The sequence below is a fragment of the Crocodylus siamensis genome, chromosome 1, assembly GCF_052110815.1.
Source record: "Crocodylus siamensis isolate JL-2025a chromosome 1, ASM5211081v1, whole genome shotgun sequence".
NCBI lineage: Eukaryota > Metazoa > Chordata > Crocodylia > Crocodylidae > Crocodylus > Crocodylus siamensis.
The window spans coordinates 91,683,292-91,698,128 of record NC_143395.1 but is presented as its reverse complement, the minus strand read 5'-3'; the positions used below and the strand labels follow the sequence as shown (position 1 = coordinate 91,698,128).

The window sequence follows — 14,837 nt, the reverse complement described above, 5'->3', positions numbered from 1 at the left end:
ACCTATAAACTTGCCAAGGGGGACCAGCAGGCAATGAGAGAGTCCCTGTTGCCCCGTGCACTACCGGGGGTAACAAGGAACAATGGCTATAAGTTGACTGAGAGTAGATTCAGGCTAGATATCAGGAGGCACTACATCACAGTCAGGGTGGCTAGGAGCTGGAACCAACTTCCAAGGGAAGTGGGTGCTTGCCCCTACCCTGGGGGTCTTCAAAAGAAGGCTAGACAGCAACATAGCTGGGATCATTTGACCCCAGCATCCTTTCCTGCCCATGGCAAGGGGTTGAACTAGATGATCTGCTTAGGTCCCTTCTGACCCTACCAACTTGAAACTATGAACTATGAAACTTAGAGAAGATTTAGAAATGTGGGGCTAAATCCAATTTCACTATTCATGCTTAAATGGTGTATATGTAGCCAGAGGTGCCAAGTACTTAGTGGCCCAAGGGCCCTGGTCCCACCCCAGCACCTATGTATGTACCATGAAAGAGCAATTTTTTATACACTTAAGCACAGTCTACAATTCAGCATTACCTGCCATAGCATATTAAACATGCTTAGTAGGGCTATACTCTGTCCAGACAGCTGCAGGTACACGTGTAAGGCTGAGCAAGTCCTGAAATTTTAGTTAGGCAAAAACAGCAGAAAAAGAAGAAGGATCTAAACCTACTGGTTAGGGTTCTTGCCAAGGGAACAGGATACCCATGCTCTAGGTCCCCTCACCAGGAGAGTATTTGAACTTGCATTTCAGGGAAGACCTCTCTAATCACCAGACTATGGATGAAGCATTACCCAAAGTCCTCTGCAGTTAGCCCTTGCTCCATGTACAGGCATACCTCGGAGATATTGCGGGTTCAGTTCCAGACCACCGCAATAAAGCGAGTCACACAAATTTTTTGGTTTCCCAGTGCATATAAGTTATGTTTACACTATACTGTAGTCTATTAAGTGTGCAATAGCATTATGTCTAAAAAAACAATGTACATACCTTAATTAAAAAATACTTTATTGCTAAAAAATGCTAACCGCCATCTGAACCTTCAGCGAGTCGTAATGTTTTTGCTGGTGGAGGGTCTTGCCTCGATGTTGATGGCTGCTGACTGATCAGGGTGGTGGTTGCTGAAGGTTGGGGTGGCTGTGGCAATTTCTTAAAATAAGACAACAATGAAGTTTGCCACATTGATTGACTCTTCCTTTCACGAAAGATTTCTCTGTAGCATGCGATGCTGTTTGATAGCATTTTACCCACAGTAGAACTTCTTTCAATAGTAACATCAAAGATCACTGATCACAGATCACCATAACAAATATAATAATAATGAAAAAGTTTGAAATATTGCAAGAATTACCAAAATGTGACACAGAGACACGAAGTGAGCAAATGCTGTTGGAAAAATGGCGCTGATAGACTTGCTCGATGCAGGGTTGCCACAACCCTTCAATTTGTAAAAAACACAATACCTGCGAAGCGCAATAAAACGAGGTATGCCTGTATTCACTGCGTAAAGAGCTCTGGGAAAATCCCTACCTCACTGGGAGAAGGGGCCCCATCTGTAAGCTAGGGTCTACTCCCCTCTGAGGCAGCACAATCTCACTGAGCCACCCAGCCCCTGCCTTATCCTCTTCCAGCTGATTCCACATCTGATCCAATACCATTGAAAATAGTGGACAGGGCCCTAGAAGAACCTGATAATGACAGCAGCTGGAAAGCTTAGAACAGCACAGGAGGGAGCAAGGCCACACAGAAGAAAGGGAATTCACATCACAGGGAGGCTCCTGGGAACAGGACCCCATGATACTGGGTCTGCAATACCCCCAGATTTGTAGGCAAGTTGTTCCTCTGTTACACTGGTAACTATCAAGCCAGATAGTAAGGTTGCAGGATACATGGATAGGATCAGCCCTCTACATCCAAATAACTTAGGTAAAAGTTGTTTGAAAAGGGCAAGAGAAGAATAGATTTGTATACATATCACTATGGTTTTATTATCATTAATGTATTACTACAGCTAGGTAAAGGAGCTTCTGCTCCTACTAGCTTCCTGCTTTAAATAAGCGATGGGAGGTTTATCAAAGAAGTGATGATCTTTAATTGCAGTCACAGACTATGTTAACTCTAAATCATAGATGTCCCTAGATTTTTCTAAATATATCTAAAATCCATAAAAGTAAGAAGAAATGTCTTTACATTTCTCCAGTCAATTTCTAAAAGGAATTTTAAAAAAAATGATGACATATAAAAAAGTCAAACATTTTAGTTCGTGCAAGAAATGGTTAAAAAAACAACATAGGCATAATTCTGTTCTATTTGTTTTCTACTTTAGATGATAACTAAGACACAAACTGAACAAGTGCATGGGTCTTGGGTACAATGAAAATGAGAAGCACCAGCTGCTCCAGCAGAGATGAATTATAAGATCAGATGTGATAAACATGCTTCTAGGCTTCTCTGCATGCAAATCCCCAAAATCAGCCTAGTGGCTGTGGCTCCCACAGCAGAGAAACTATATGAAATTTTCATTGGCTCCTGCTCTGACTTTGAAATCTACTGAAAATTGAAAGCTTATTCATGTTGCCCCAAGGTATAGTATTTATTCTTTAATTTCTACAAACATCACTATTTATCTTAGGGTTCTATTTTTAAATCTCCTTTCAAACTTATTTATAGAGTATAAATCTATCCCATGGAGTTTCTTAAAGCTTATTGAGTATACACAATCAGTAAATCAGCACACTCATTAGGTATCCAAACACAAAGAATAATTGCTTATAGAGCATTCCTTTTATACACTCTAGTGTAAAATTAGTGCAGAGATCAATCATTTGATCCTTTAATTAAAACTGGACAGTTGTGCAATCTATCTATTTTCTAATATAGGAAAGGACCACTTTCAATTAAAAGAAGAGACATCAATTGGTAGAGGCTAAACTGCATTTATGGTAGAATACTGTATAGACATCAAAAATGTCTCAAAGCCATTAGTCAGCCCTGTTGCATGCATTGATGATTCATCCACGCCTTACTAGAATAGGAGATCCACTCTCTATGCTGAATTGAGTATTTTGCTCTCTGTAAGGTCTTCTTGTGCTCTCTTCAGTTATGCAGTCAGAGAGAAGAAGCCAGCCAGCTCCATTGCCTTGTAATTTTCAATATGGGCTGTAAGTCCATATCACTTGCTTCATGTATGAAATTACAGCAGCTGAAGATGGCAGAATGCAGACAAGAGGAAATGTGTTTCACCAACTTAAAGCATAAGCAATCAGGCTTCATCGTAAAAGAAATGAGCAGGATATGGAGGAGTGTTTTATACCTCCCTCAGCCTCTCCCCAACAAGCTGGAGCTGAGCTAGTCAGAAGGAAGCTCTCCATTTTAAATTCCCAGTGAAATTTGCAGGATGGGGGAAGGAGGAGAGAAGCAGATAGTAAAATGAAGAATCCTACTGTGCTTCAAATTACTTTACAATTTACCATAAATTTGTAATGTTTACAGACCATCATCTGCTCTAAAATGTTCTGAATAGCATATATAGCTGAAACAGCAAGCCTACAAATTTTCTGAGACAGTGCAGCCATAGGAAACAAGTGCTGAAAGTGGTGGGGGGAGGAGGGGGACATAACTCTGTGCCACTCTCTCAGTGGGAGCACACAACTCCGTGCCACTGCCAGGCATTGGGTCCAGGCAGGCTGCAGGTCTATGCTCTGCCATTGGTGCAGAAGTTATGCCACCACCACCACCCCCATTGCTGTTGGGCCCTGGCTCCAGTCAGGCTGCAGCCCTCTGTCCCATGCGCTGGTGTCAGTACAGAAATCTGGGGAGCATGTGCCCCCCCCCATGCCCCCCCCGGGTCACATCACCAATGAGTGCAGCCCAGGTTAATATGTGGAGTGGACTTAAGAAGGAGACATGTGACTCTTACTCAACAGCCCAGACTGAAAGATAGTGGTATATGCCTTTGAGAGTGGAGACCAGTTGGGTCTACTTGTAAAGGGCTGTGACAATGACTTCAACATGCAGTGGAAGGGTGAAAGGATTAAATGGCAAGTGGCAAGGACAGCTGTCTGGAGCATAGGTATTTTTGGACAGAGGTGACATTTTTTAGGTTGATGTAGTTTTTGAGGTTGTTATTAATAATGGAGGGAAAACAGTATACCAGTGTTTGATCAGTGAATGTATATTTGGCGACACAAAACAGAATCCGAAGATAAAGAATCAGAAAAGGATTCTGTTGACTTATTCCTAGAAATCTTTTGGTGCTTTATTTTCTGCAAGGTGCTGCATATAAGATCCGTGTACATTTGAGGTATCTGGTGATTATGGTAGAGTCCCTTCTGGGGAACTGCAAAGATAAAAGGGTCATGATGGTAATAGAGGACAGATTTACTGGAATCCATTCAAGCCTCTTACGGAATTTTTAACAATAGAGGACGTTGTCGTTAGAATGATTTGTATGTCTAAGTGTTTGGGCTTACAGCTGAATGGAAGGGTTGGAATCGATTTGGCAGTTCTGCCCTTGAGGGTAATATGTTCCACATGATTGCTAAGGCAGGTTTGGAGAGGAGCCAGCAGATCTACATCCATCCATCAAGTACTAAGGGAAAACAGCAGGGAGTTGGCACAATTCTGCAGCATATTAGGTACCTTTCACTCTAAGAGTAACCTGGCAGCTTGCAACTGGTTTCTTTCCTTCCGCACAGATGGACTTCATCTGTCCAACATTGAGAAGGACAAAGGTAATATATACCTATGAGACCTACAAGGCCTCTGACACTTTGTTTGGTAAGGAGAAACCAGTCAGGGCTCAGAGATGAGGGGTCATCACAAGCACTGAACTTCAAGTGGGGCACTTTCTTTCCTTTACACCAGTGTTTCCTAAACTTTTGGTACCCTAGGCACATTTTTTTTCTTGATTAAAATTGGCAGAACACCAAAATGGCATGTGTATATATATATTTTTTCAAAACACCTAATGTATTGCATGCCCCTGCAGGAGGAAATCATGCCAGTGCTGAGATGTAGTGTCAAAAAATAGCACAAAATACATCTTCCTTTAAGCAAAGGACTAGTCTCTATGCCAGTGGTTCTCAACCCTTTTAACCTCAAGGAACCCCTCCATAATTTTTCTGAATTTTGTGGCAGCTCAGTTAGAATCCACTGAGATAGATCTAAATTTAAAAAAAAAGAGAGAGGCCTTGTGACTAAAAAAGATGATAACCACTGATCTAGCTGGTGCCACTTAAGGGAGGCAAGGGCTGGACCTCATCCTGCTGTGCCCTGCTCTATCTACTGTCTACCTTGCCCTGACCCCTGGTCTGCACCTCAGGGGGCAAGGGCAGCACCTGCTTCTAAGGTTGCTCCTGCAGAGTCTCATATACTGGCGACCACCCCCGTGACCTCTCTCGCTGCACAAAATAGCTCCATCAGTGCATTCACCTGCCTGCCCACTTGCAGCAGAGCACACTGCTAGGAGCATGGTCTGGGGATGCCTGGAGAAGGACAGCAGCAGTGGCCATCTTCAGAGGAGCACCCTCAGGTGCCACTGTAGTAGGTGGGATAGATACAGGTTGCCAGATGTGGGAGAAGAGCATTGATCTCCTCACACAATGGGATCTTGTGGCATACTTCCATTGCTCTTGTGGCACATTCATAGGCTGCAGCACATCCTTTGGGAGTCACTGCCATACACAGGGGCAAAGCAAAGTAGCTTCTTTCTCAGATGTGTGGGGCATAAGTAGTCAGCACTGCTGAGACAGGGCTGATTGCAGCAATATTACTTGTTCATACATGGCAAGCTAGGGAAGGTCACAGATGGAGAAAATGCAGTTTTTAAAATTTAATCAGCATGCTTGAATAAAACATATTTAATTTATGAAATAGACATGACATAAGCTCAAGGGTCAGTAGATTCAAATTAGATCTGAATCCAGATTTTGTGGCTGAGTCCTCTTTAAGGCTGCCAACTCCCATGATTTTACTGCAAGGCACACAATACTTGGTGTTTTTCTCCTTAAAGCTTCAGCAATTTGGAGTCATGCTGTTATGTAAGAGACTCAGCTTTCCTTCAAAACACTAAAAGTAAATTTCTATCACTTGAGGGAGAAGCTCAAAATCTGAACCTTAAGAGGCTTAAAAAGCAAAAGTCAAATTATGTATTTTTAAATCTCATGAATTTGATGGTTTTGAGACCAGAGTCTCGATTTTGGAAGTAGACAATGTTGCCCATCTCTGTAACAGAAGGAATACATATTGCAAAAGCTTGACCAGAAAGCTTGCATCTGGAGCTGTACATTGTGGCTCAAGCCCATCTCTGTAGTTTAAAAAGTAAATCCAAAGAGTATACACATGTACATAGTGTTTGCATCATTGCCACCATATGATTTACTTGTTTATATTCCATTCACCTGGAATAATAATCACGACCAAACTATTTCTCTTCATGAAAAGTTATCCATGTTGCATTGCATTAAAAATAGTCCCTTTTCAACAGAGAAAGCATTTTCTGAATTGATGATGGTGGCTTGATTCAGCCTCCAACTTTCACAGATAACCTACTCCTTTTCATGTTGAAATCATGAGAGTTTTGCCATCAACTGCATTAAATAAAAAAGTAGGTACCATACATGCACCTAATTCAACGGTATTACATTTGTTCAAACAAGAAAAGTATATTTGTCTTTCTACTTGCAAATGCTGATATTTACCCTTTCCCCCATCCCTTCCCCAATGGATAGGAGAGTGGAATTTAGTTTGACATATTGGAAGCATTGTTTTATTTCACAAAAGTCTCTCTTTGTGAGGTTTTTTGCTTTTTTGAGGCAGTTGTTTGTTTAATCTTCATTTATTTTCATTTCTGTAAAAACATTTCTTTTTTGCTGGGCAACTTGCTCCAGTGCCATTACAGGGAGACAATTCAATTTTCTACAACACTATAATAATAATATAATATTTTCACAGATCAGAAGCTCATTGCACTGGGCATGGTACAAAGACAAAACAAAAAGACTTACTGCCTAATCAAACGTACGCACGCTATTAGGGCTACACCCACAACATATTTAGGTGCCTAATTTCTATTAAGATGCCTAACCTCCCCATGATTCAATATAAGTTTAGATGACTAAATAGGCATTAGACACCAACATACCCTTCTAGAACACTTAGTTCGTATGACTTCTGTCAGACAATGTCATATAGCAGAAACAATAAAAGAAGAAAAAAGTGCTTTTTCCTGGAAGGACTTCACTTTGCATGGTGCAAAGGAATCTGGGATACATCTTAATACCACTTTTGTGAGATAAGATGCCAAGTGTAGTTGGCTGGATGACATAATGTAGGTGGAGGAGGAAGGATGGCTTATGTAGCTCAAGTTGAGAATAATATTAACACAGAATAATCTTTTCTGCAGAAAATACATGAAGTGTGGCTGTCTATAATAAAAACTATGTAGACTCATTCACCTTGATTTATAATAATCTGTAAGACTGTAGCAATTCAAACAACTTGACATTGTCTAACATAGGAAAATGCATTCAGAATACTCTATCATCTGACAGGCTGTTGACGATATAATGGTATATGAATGATTACATACTGTGGAGTGTATCTTCATTTAAAAGCACTTACAAGCCAGCTAAGCTTTAAAGGACATCACTGACTTGACTTTGGTTTTGTAATAATACCACTTGTATTAATATGGCTATCTGCAAAGGATTTGGGTTAAAATTTTAACTTAGACTAACAAATCTATGCAGCTGCTATGTCCTTAATTTCACTGAAATGCACCTTAATTTTTCTGCTAAAATGTGACCAATATTATGTTCAGTTGAACATGTGCACTCCTACCTGAGGAGACAGAGAGTGTGCATTGTCTCTTAAGGACTCTACCATAATCTTTCATGTTTTCCTTTTGTTATTTATTCCCTCCATGTTTATAAAATAAAAAACAACAATAAGAATAGAAAAAGTTTTAATTAATTTTTAGATCTTCTTTCAGAAGAGGATTTGGGATTATAAAGGTTGTAAGCATAGTAAAATTTGTGACTCAAAACAGTGGTGCAAAATACATGGTAATATGCAGGCAAAAATGCATGTAGGTACCCCTGTCTAGGAGTGCTCCTCTCCTGGTACTCTCTGAAAGGTAACTCAGTGAATCTGCCTTGTGGAGTTCCATCTTTCTTGTTTCTCGAATTATTTCTCTGAAAAAATGTGCTCAGTTAAAAAAGGAAAATGTGTTTTTCTGTAATTGTAAATCCCAGTCTCTTAGGGTCCTCAGAAACACTTCTGAAATCCAGTGTCATTTTTCCCTTCCTCAGTTTCACATAGATATATTCTGTTGAAAATGCACAGAATATATGTTGGCTCTGGAATGCTAATGGAAGTATACAGCATAAAGACACGTTTTCCTCCAAAGACAAATGTATGACCCCGAGTACACCAGGGAATCAGATTTGTTGAATAAGATGATAACATTTCCATATAGTCACTTTCCTGAATAGAATCACACTTGAAAGTGCCTGAGGCACTCAGCTAATAAGGTCTTTAGGGATGAAGTTCTGTTAACAATCTCCATTACAGTGGAAGAAAAACACCACAGATATGAGAAGTACCACCAAGTGCCCTGCTTCCCTACTGCATTTATCACCATAGTATTTGAGCAGTTGGAAAACATCAATGAATTTATCTTAGCAATACCCATTGTGATGCATAGAGACCTGAGGATCGGATAGGTAAGCTGAATTGCCCAAAGCAAAATCAGAAAGTCTGTGGCAAAGCCAGACTGAATTTAAAGTTCCTAAGACACCTAGTTCAATGCCTTAATCAAAAAGCCATCCTTTCTCTTTCAACTTTGACCATTTGCATGATGCAATATTCCCTATAGAAGACTTGGGAAATGATAGTAAATAATCATGTATGAATATTGCATGATTATTCCACCTCTTGAAACTGTACTAGCCTTCCAGATTCTTTCATGCCACATCTCCTCTTGCACCATGTCTGATTTATTTTTTCTGTCTAACCTTCTCTCCTCCCCATCCTGCTTTGGACTCCTTCCGTTCCTAACCCCATTTGATGTTTAATCTAATCTATAGTTCCAAGCTTTCTCCTACTTTGTTCCAAATATCACTCTGATATCAATCAATTGCATGTCATTTTTTAAAATCTAAGTGTAGCACAGCTGTTAGCATCTATATATAAAAAAATCCTCAGGTAAAGAACAGTTGTAAATTGTGCTTTTCATATTTTATCTGTTGTAAGGACCCATCATGGATATATAGCTTTGTGTAAATAAACAATTATCATAATTTTTGTACATTAGTATAGTTATTCATCATACCTGTAAAGACTGAATTTGAGATTATTCTCAACCTGGGCTACATAAACCATCCTTCCTCCATCTACATTATGTCATCTAGCCAACTACACTTCGCATCTTATTTCACAAAAGTCATATTAAGATGCATCCCAGATTCCTTTGCACCATGCAAAGTGAAGTCCTTCCAGGGAACAGCACTTTTTCTCCTTCCATTGTTTCTGCTTATGGGCAGTGGAGAGGGGATGTGGGGTATAAATGTGGTATAGGAAGGGAACAGGAAATTATGGGATTGCTGGTGGTGGACTTCCACTGCAAAAAGGAATGGGTCACCCTTATAACTAGAAGTTCAGCAAAGCTTCCAGGTTCAATCTCAGGGGTTTATCAGTGCATTGTTTTTCAATACAGATGATCAGTGCATATGGCTTTGATGATGAGTGTACAGCTATGCCTAACTATCAGTTTTGACATAACCTGGATGAGGCTAAAACACATGTAGTGACCAGCTCAGGTCATCCCACAGGATTCATCCAGAATCTAAAATGGTCTAGGCTCTTCTGATCAGAACCTGCCTCAATCTAAAGAGAAGGGAATAATATAAAATTCAAAGAAAATAAGACTGGCTCAAGCTGTGTATTTATAGCTTTTGTACGAGGGGGTGCAGGCTATGCAGGATATAAACTGACTGGTGACCTCTAGCCATGAGTAAGTGAAAGTTCTCAATTTATACCAACAAGTAAAGGTGATCTTAGTGTATCTAATTCAAAGCAGGATCTATGATGCCAGATTCAGGGTTTATGATTCAGAGGAATCACTACTGTTTTTTTCATTACATTTTCCTCTTTTAATTCTTTTTCCATGCTCCCCTTGTCACAGAGTACAGCACAGTGCAGTACAGCTGTAGTTCAAGGGGAATTTTCAAATATACAGTTTTTAGGTGGCTCACAATAAACTCATTCCCCTGTAATTTGGTCCTCCTGGAAATGTAGTGTTGATTGCTGTAAGTCAACTGTATTGTTGGCAGGCACTGTACAATCTTCATCTTGCAGCTCTGCTAATGCACCTGAAACCTGACCTTCAGCTTCCCTGTTATTCCAGAGAGTGCCAATTGCTAACCATGCTGTGATTTTTTTGATGTGATTAAATTTCTACTAGAGAAGATGCTAAGGCACCAAGGTCATTTTCTTTATATCACCTATACCAGCTTCAAATGTAGAATTCTAGACAATGATATCTGACAAACTAACCCAAGACAAAATATTTCCCACCAGCTGTCAAAAATCTGTGCTAAGTGATGTACAGGAAGAATTTTAACTGGGATTATCACAATCGCTATTACACAAGGTATAACGCAGAAGAAAATCATACCAACCCAGTCTCTTTAAAGACAACTCACTAGTAGAGAGGGGATTTTTTCTTTTATTTTTGGTTGGGTTTGATTTTTTTGTTCCCAAAGAAACATTTTCTGGACGCCCTGCTGAAGTAGAAATGACTGAGATAGATTCCTGAATTCTGTTTTTGGCTCTATAATATTCACTCTCTTGCTGAGTGGTAATGGACAATTCACTTAACTCATCTGTGCCTCAATTTGCTATCTGTAAAATAGGCAATTTATCAATGCTTACTTAATCTCATCGCTTTAAATGACTTAATTAATAATAGCTTTCAAAATGGCTTGAGGTTTTTATGGGACGTGGTAGTCAGGTGCATAGCTTTATAATCATCACCATAAAATACCATGGTGTCAATCCTCATCCAGCATAAATTGTCCTGGCTCTGCTGATTACAACATTGCTATGACAACTCATACCAGCTGGGGATCTGCCCCTTTCTGTGTAAGCTGATAAATTGCTCATTTTATGGATTGGTTTTACCAAATATTGACCAAAGGAGATTAAAACCCTTCTCAAGCAGGTGGGCTATTGCCTGATTATTTTGTATGTCAGAGAAAAATAGGAAAACTAATATTGAAGCTCCTGCACTATATTTTTCAGAAGACAGTATACGGCAGTCCCCTAAGTTGCCTCCTTTGTGCTAGCTTCTTTAAGACCAGGAGAAACACATAGTAATAAATCCAAGTATGTAAAATTCACGTAACAAAAAAAGCAAAGACACCAGCCTATTAGTCATTGTTAATCTACACTTTTCCTTGATGTTCACTTTAGTCATCGAGTTCATGGAATAACCCCCTTTCTCCCTGAATAAGCATGCATCTGTACTGAAATCTGTGATGCTTATATACACCAGTGGGCAATTTTCACTTTGGCTTGGTGCCAGGCAGTTAATCATTCCTTCCAGTGCATCCAGCTCCTAAACAGACCTGACCACTAAATCTGAATTCTAATGACATTTCTAGGTAATATACAGGGCACACTTTGTGTTCAGAGAGCCTTTCCATGCACATGCCCTCACTGATAGCTTCATCCTGTGTGCCACTTCGTCCACCCTCTCTGGCAGTCCAATTGTTCAGAACATCTTCATTTGTCATGCATTGCCAGTTACAAACAGGTTCATTTTAATCTGTTAGTAGTTTGAAGGGTTCAGATCTGGCACCAGTCCTTGTTCTGCTTGGCAAAGAACTTGCCTAAATCATTTCTGCTCGGCCTGAATTAAGCATCACCTTCCTCTAACATTTGTCACTCTTTTTGCTTTTGAAGGATTGCCAGAGAAACACAACTGGAGAGCACTGTGAAAGATGCCTGGATGGTTTCATTGCTGATGTTCTCAGAGGAGTGCCCACATCCTGCCAGCCTTGCCCTTGCCCTTTGCCATCATTTGCCAAGTACGTAAAACAGTCTTTTCTTTTCTTTTCTTTTTTCTTTTCTTTTCTTTGTGCCCTTTCTGTTCTGAGTTCAGAGCCAGAAGCAACAATCCTCATTGGATATGGGAGGAGAAACAGATTGCTGCACTTCCAAAAACAAAAAGAACATTTTCCCACATTTTCATTTGTTTAAATTTATAACTGAGTGAAAAGGAAAATAACATTTGATTTAAAGCCATATTTTTTCAGTCATTCCCATTGATTCCTACAAGCAAAGAGGAGGAAAATATCTGAACAGCTTTGAGCTCTTTTTCTAAGTAGGAAAGCTTCCTCAATGGTACAGTGTCTTTTAATAGCCTCCCAAATGCCAATACCATCCCTTTCGCGCGGGTAGGCACTGGTATAAGATACCAATGAAACGTGCGGAAATTGATCAGAGAAAGCCCATAACATGACAGACACCCAAATAAGTGGTATCTTGGCACAATTCATGAAATCCCAGTGTCTTCCATTTTATGCATCCAACTTCAGTAGAGACATACAAAATGCTGGAGGACGCATTAGAGTGTAATTTCAACTGACTTATAGCCTGGTTTCAATATGAGACTTTGAAGATTGTCAGACAACAAAGGTCTAGGCTGAAAGAAGAACACTGACAGCAGTCATTATTTCTGTGCTTTCAGAACTATCAAATAAACCACCATAGGGGACTTTGTATTAGTAACCTGTCATGGCATAACAAAGATAACTGAAGAAATTTTCATTCTCTTGTTTGAAACCTATATCCCATTTGAAGAAATATCTATGTAAATACCATTAGATTGAGAGGGAGGAGAGGTTGCTATCACTGAGGTTGTAAGACACTCTTTTTAGTGAGCCAGCTATTTCCTCCTTATATTTTCCGTTTAATTTTCCATCAGCCTTTCCTTGACTGAATTTCTTCCCTTGCTTTCAAGATGTTTGTTATGGCTACCAGAGGATTACTCTAGCACAACCTTGAATTGTGAAGACTTGTTTTTTGTTCAGCTGCTCAGAGGCACAGGATCATTAGTAACAATTGGACCAAACCTAATGGTCCTAAGTCCTACAAAGTATTTCCCAACAGCTACTTGCACAAGGAGACTGTGGGGTGGGAAATAGCATTTATAAAACATTAAAACATGACAGCCTTGACTAGATCAGAGAGATCTCATGAGGGTAGGGGCTGGAGGAGCAGAATGGAGAGAGGGAGAGGGAGGGAGAAACACAGAAAGATGCCCAGTTTTCTTCACAAAGATCTTTTACTATGTTTAAAAAGACGAACCAAATGAATGAGTTCACAAGTGGAGTGCATTATTTCCTCTTGTTTCAGGAGCTGGGTCAATAACATGACCACAGTAGAAACAGAACAGTTGCATGGCATTTTGTTTAGCAAATGCCATTTAATTTTTTTCAGGTGGCTGATTACCATACGACAACCATTTTAGTCTGCAGTCACAGTTCCCTTATACATGATATCCAGGCATTTGAGGGCCACAACATAGCTGCAACTTTATTGTTTTGCATTTTTTTTCAATCATACCATACATTTTGACCTATATTGAAGTGGTCAAATAAAATATAGGTTTTCTGAAAGTACAGGCCTGACAGTCAGATGAGGTAAATAAAAATAACCCCATTGACTTCAGTTAATCTAGACTGATTTAGTTTTGTGGAGCATCTGATGCATTCTCTCCCAATGTTCCTCATTATAAGTGATTTCCTTAGTTAAACTTACATTTACCTCTGTTCCACAGAAAGTTGGACTTCATTCTCATTGTAACAAAATGTGTCAAAAATAGAAAAATGTAAAATTGGGATTATAAAAATATTTATGATAAAGCCCTTCACATTTTAGCTTTTTGCATAATTGTATTGTGTCTTTTATTTGGGTATTTTGAGTGTAATTCTGCCTTTCCTAAAATCAGTAACAGAATTCTAATTCAGCTTTGGGCTCTATCCACTTCAAGTCAGTTCCCCCTTTTCCTGTAAATATCTTTCTATACTGATGCTCTCTGAGCACTTAAAAAATATTCACCTGAGCTCTACAGCAATATTAATGGCTGTAAGACCTACCTCTCTGAATGAATTTGGTTGAAGATGTAGCATTGACTTCAGTAGGACAAGTATCAGGCAAGGATAGTATAATTCCCTATAATCATTCATGCTGTGCTTTTGCTTGCAAACATATTTCCACATCATAAAAGTTAGGGGACTTATCAGTGACTTATATTCAATTAAATCACAACTTTTTCAGTGTTAATATAATTTTTTAAATGTAAGTTAAACCCAATTTATAGACCCAGAACCTAATATCACTTAATGTAGTTGATTACAATGTTAAAAGACCAATTAAAGATAAAGAATTTCTGGAATATGCTTTGAAACTTTACTTTCAAAACTGTTTATGCATACCCCATAGATGATTATTAGTGATTCTGTATTCCTACTCAAGCAATGGTAATATAATTAGAAATCAGACTGCTGAGAGTCTTACTGAAACATGTCTGGTTTAATGCTATCATAATGTGCAGAAATGTGCATCTGTCATTGGTCCTGTTGCTGTTTTTGTATCAGTGCTAAATTGTCCCTTTCTTTCCCTTTAAACTGGAACATTACTTCATCTAAATGGCTGCTCTCCCTTCTGCCTCAAATGCAGCTTATTTTTCAGTGAACCATCTGCTCTTTTAAAGGGTCACATCTGAGTTATCTCAAGAAGTGAAAATAAGAATGCCAAGCTAGAAGACACTA

At 39.3% G+C, this 14,837-nt stretch overlaps 1 protein-coding gene across 1 annotated transcript in view; it reads left to right on the top strand.

Moving 5' to 3' along the window:
• Positions 1 to 14,837, top strand: part of LAMA4 (laminin subunit alpha 4) — a 183,786-nt gene that overhangs the window by 49,399 nt on the left and 119,550 nt on the right. Inside the window, exon 3 of the mRNA XM_090038231.1 lies at positions 11,965 to 12,089. Within this exon, the coding sequence (XP_089894357.1) occupies positions 11,965 to 12,089 (125 nt within the window). The remainder of the gene's footprint in view (positions 1 to 11,964; positions 12,090 to 14,837) is intronic.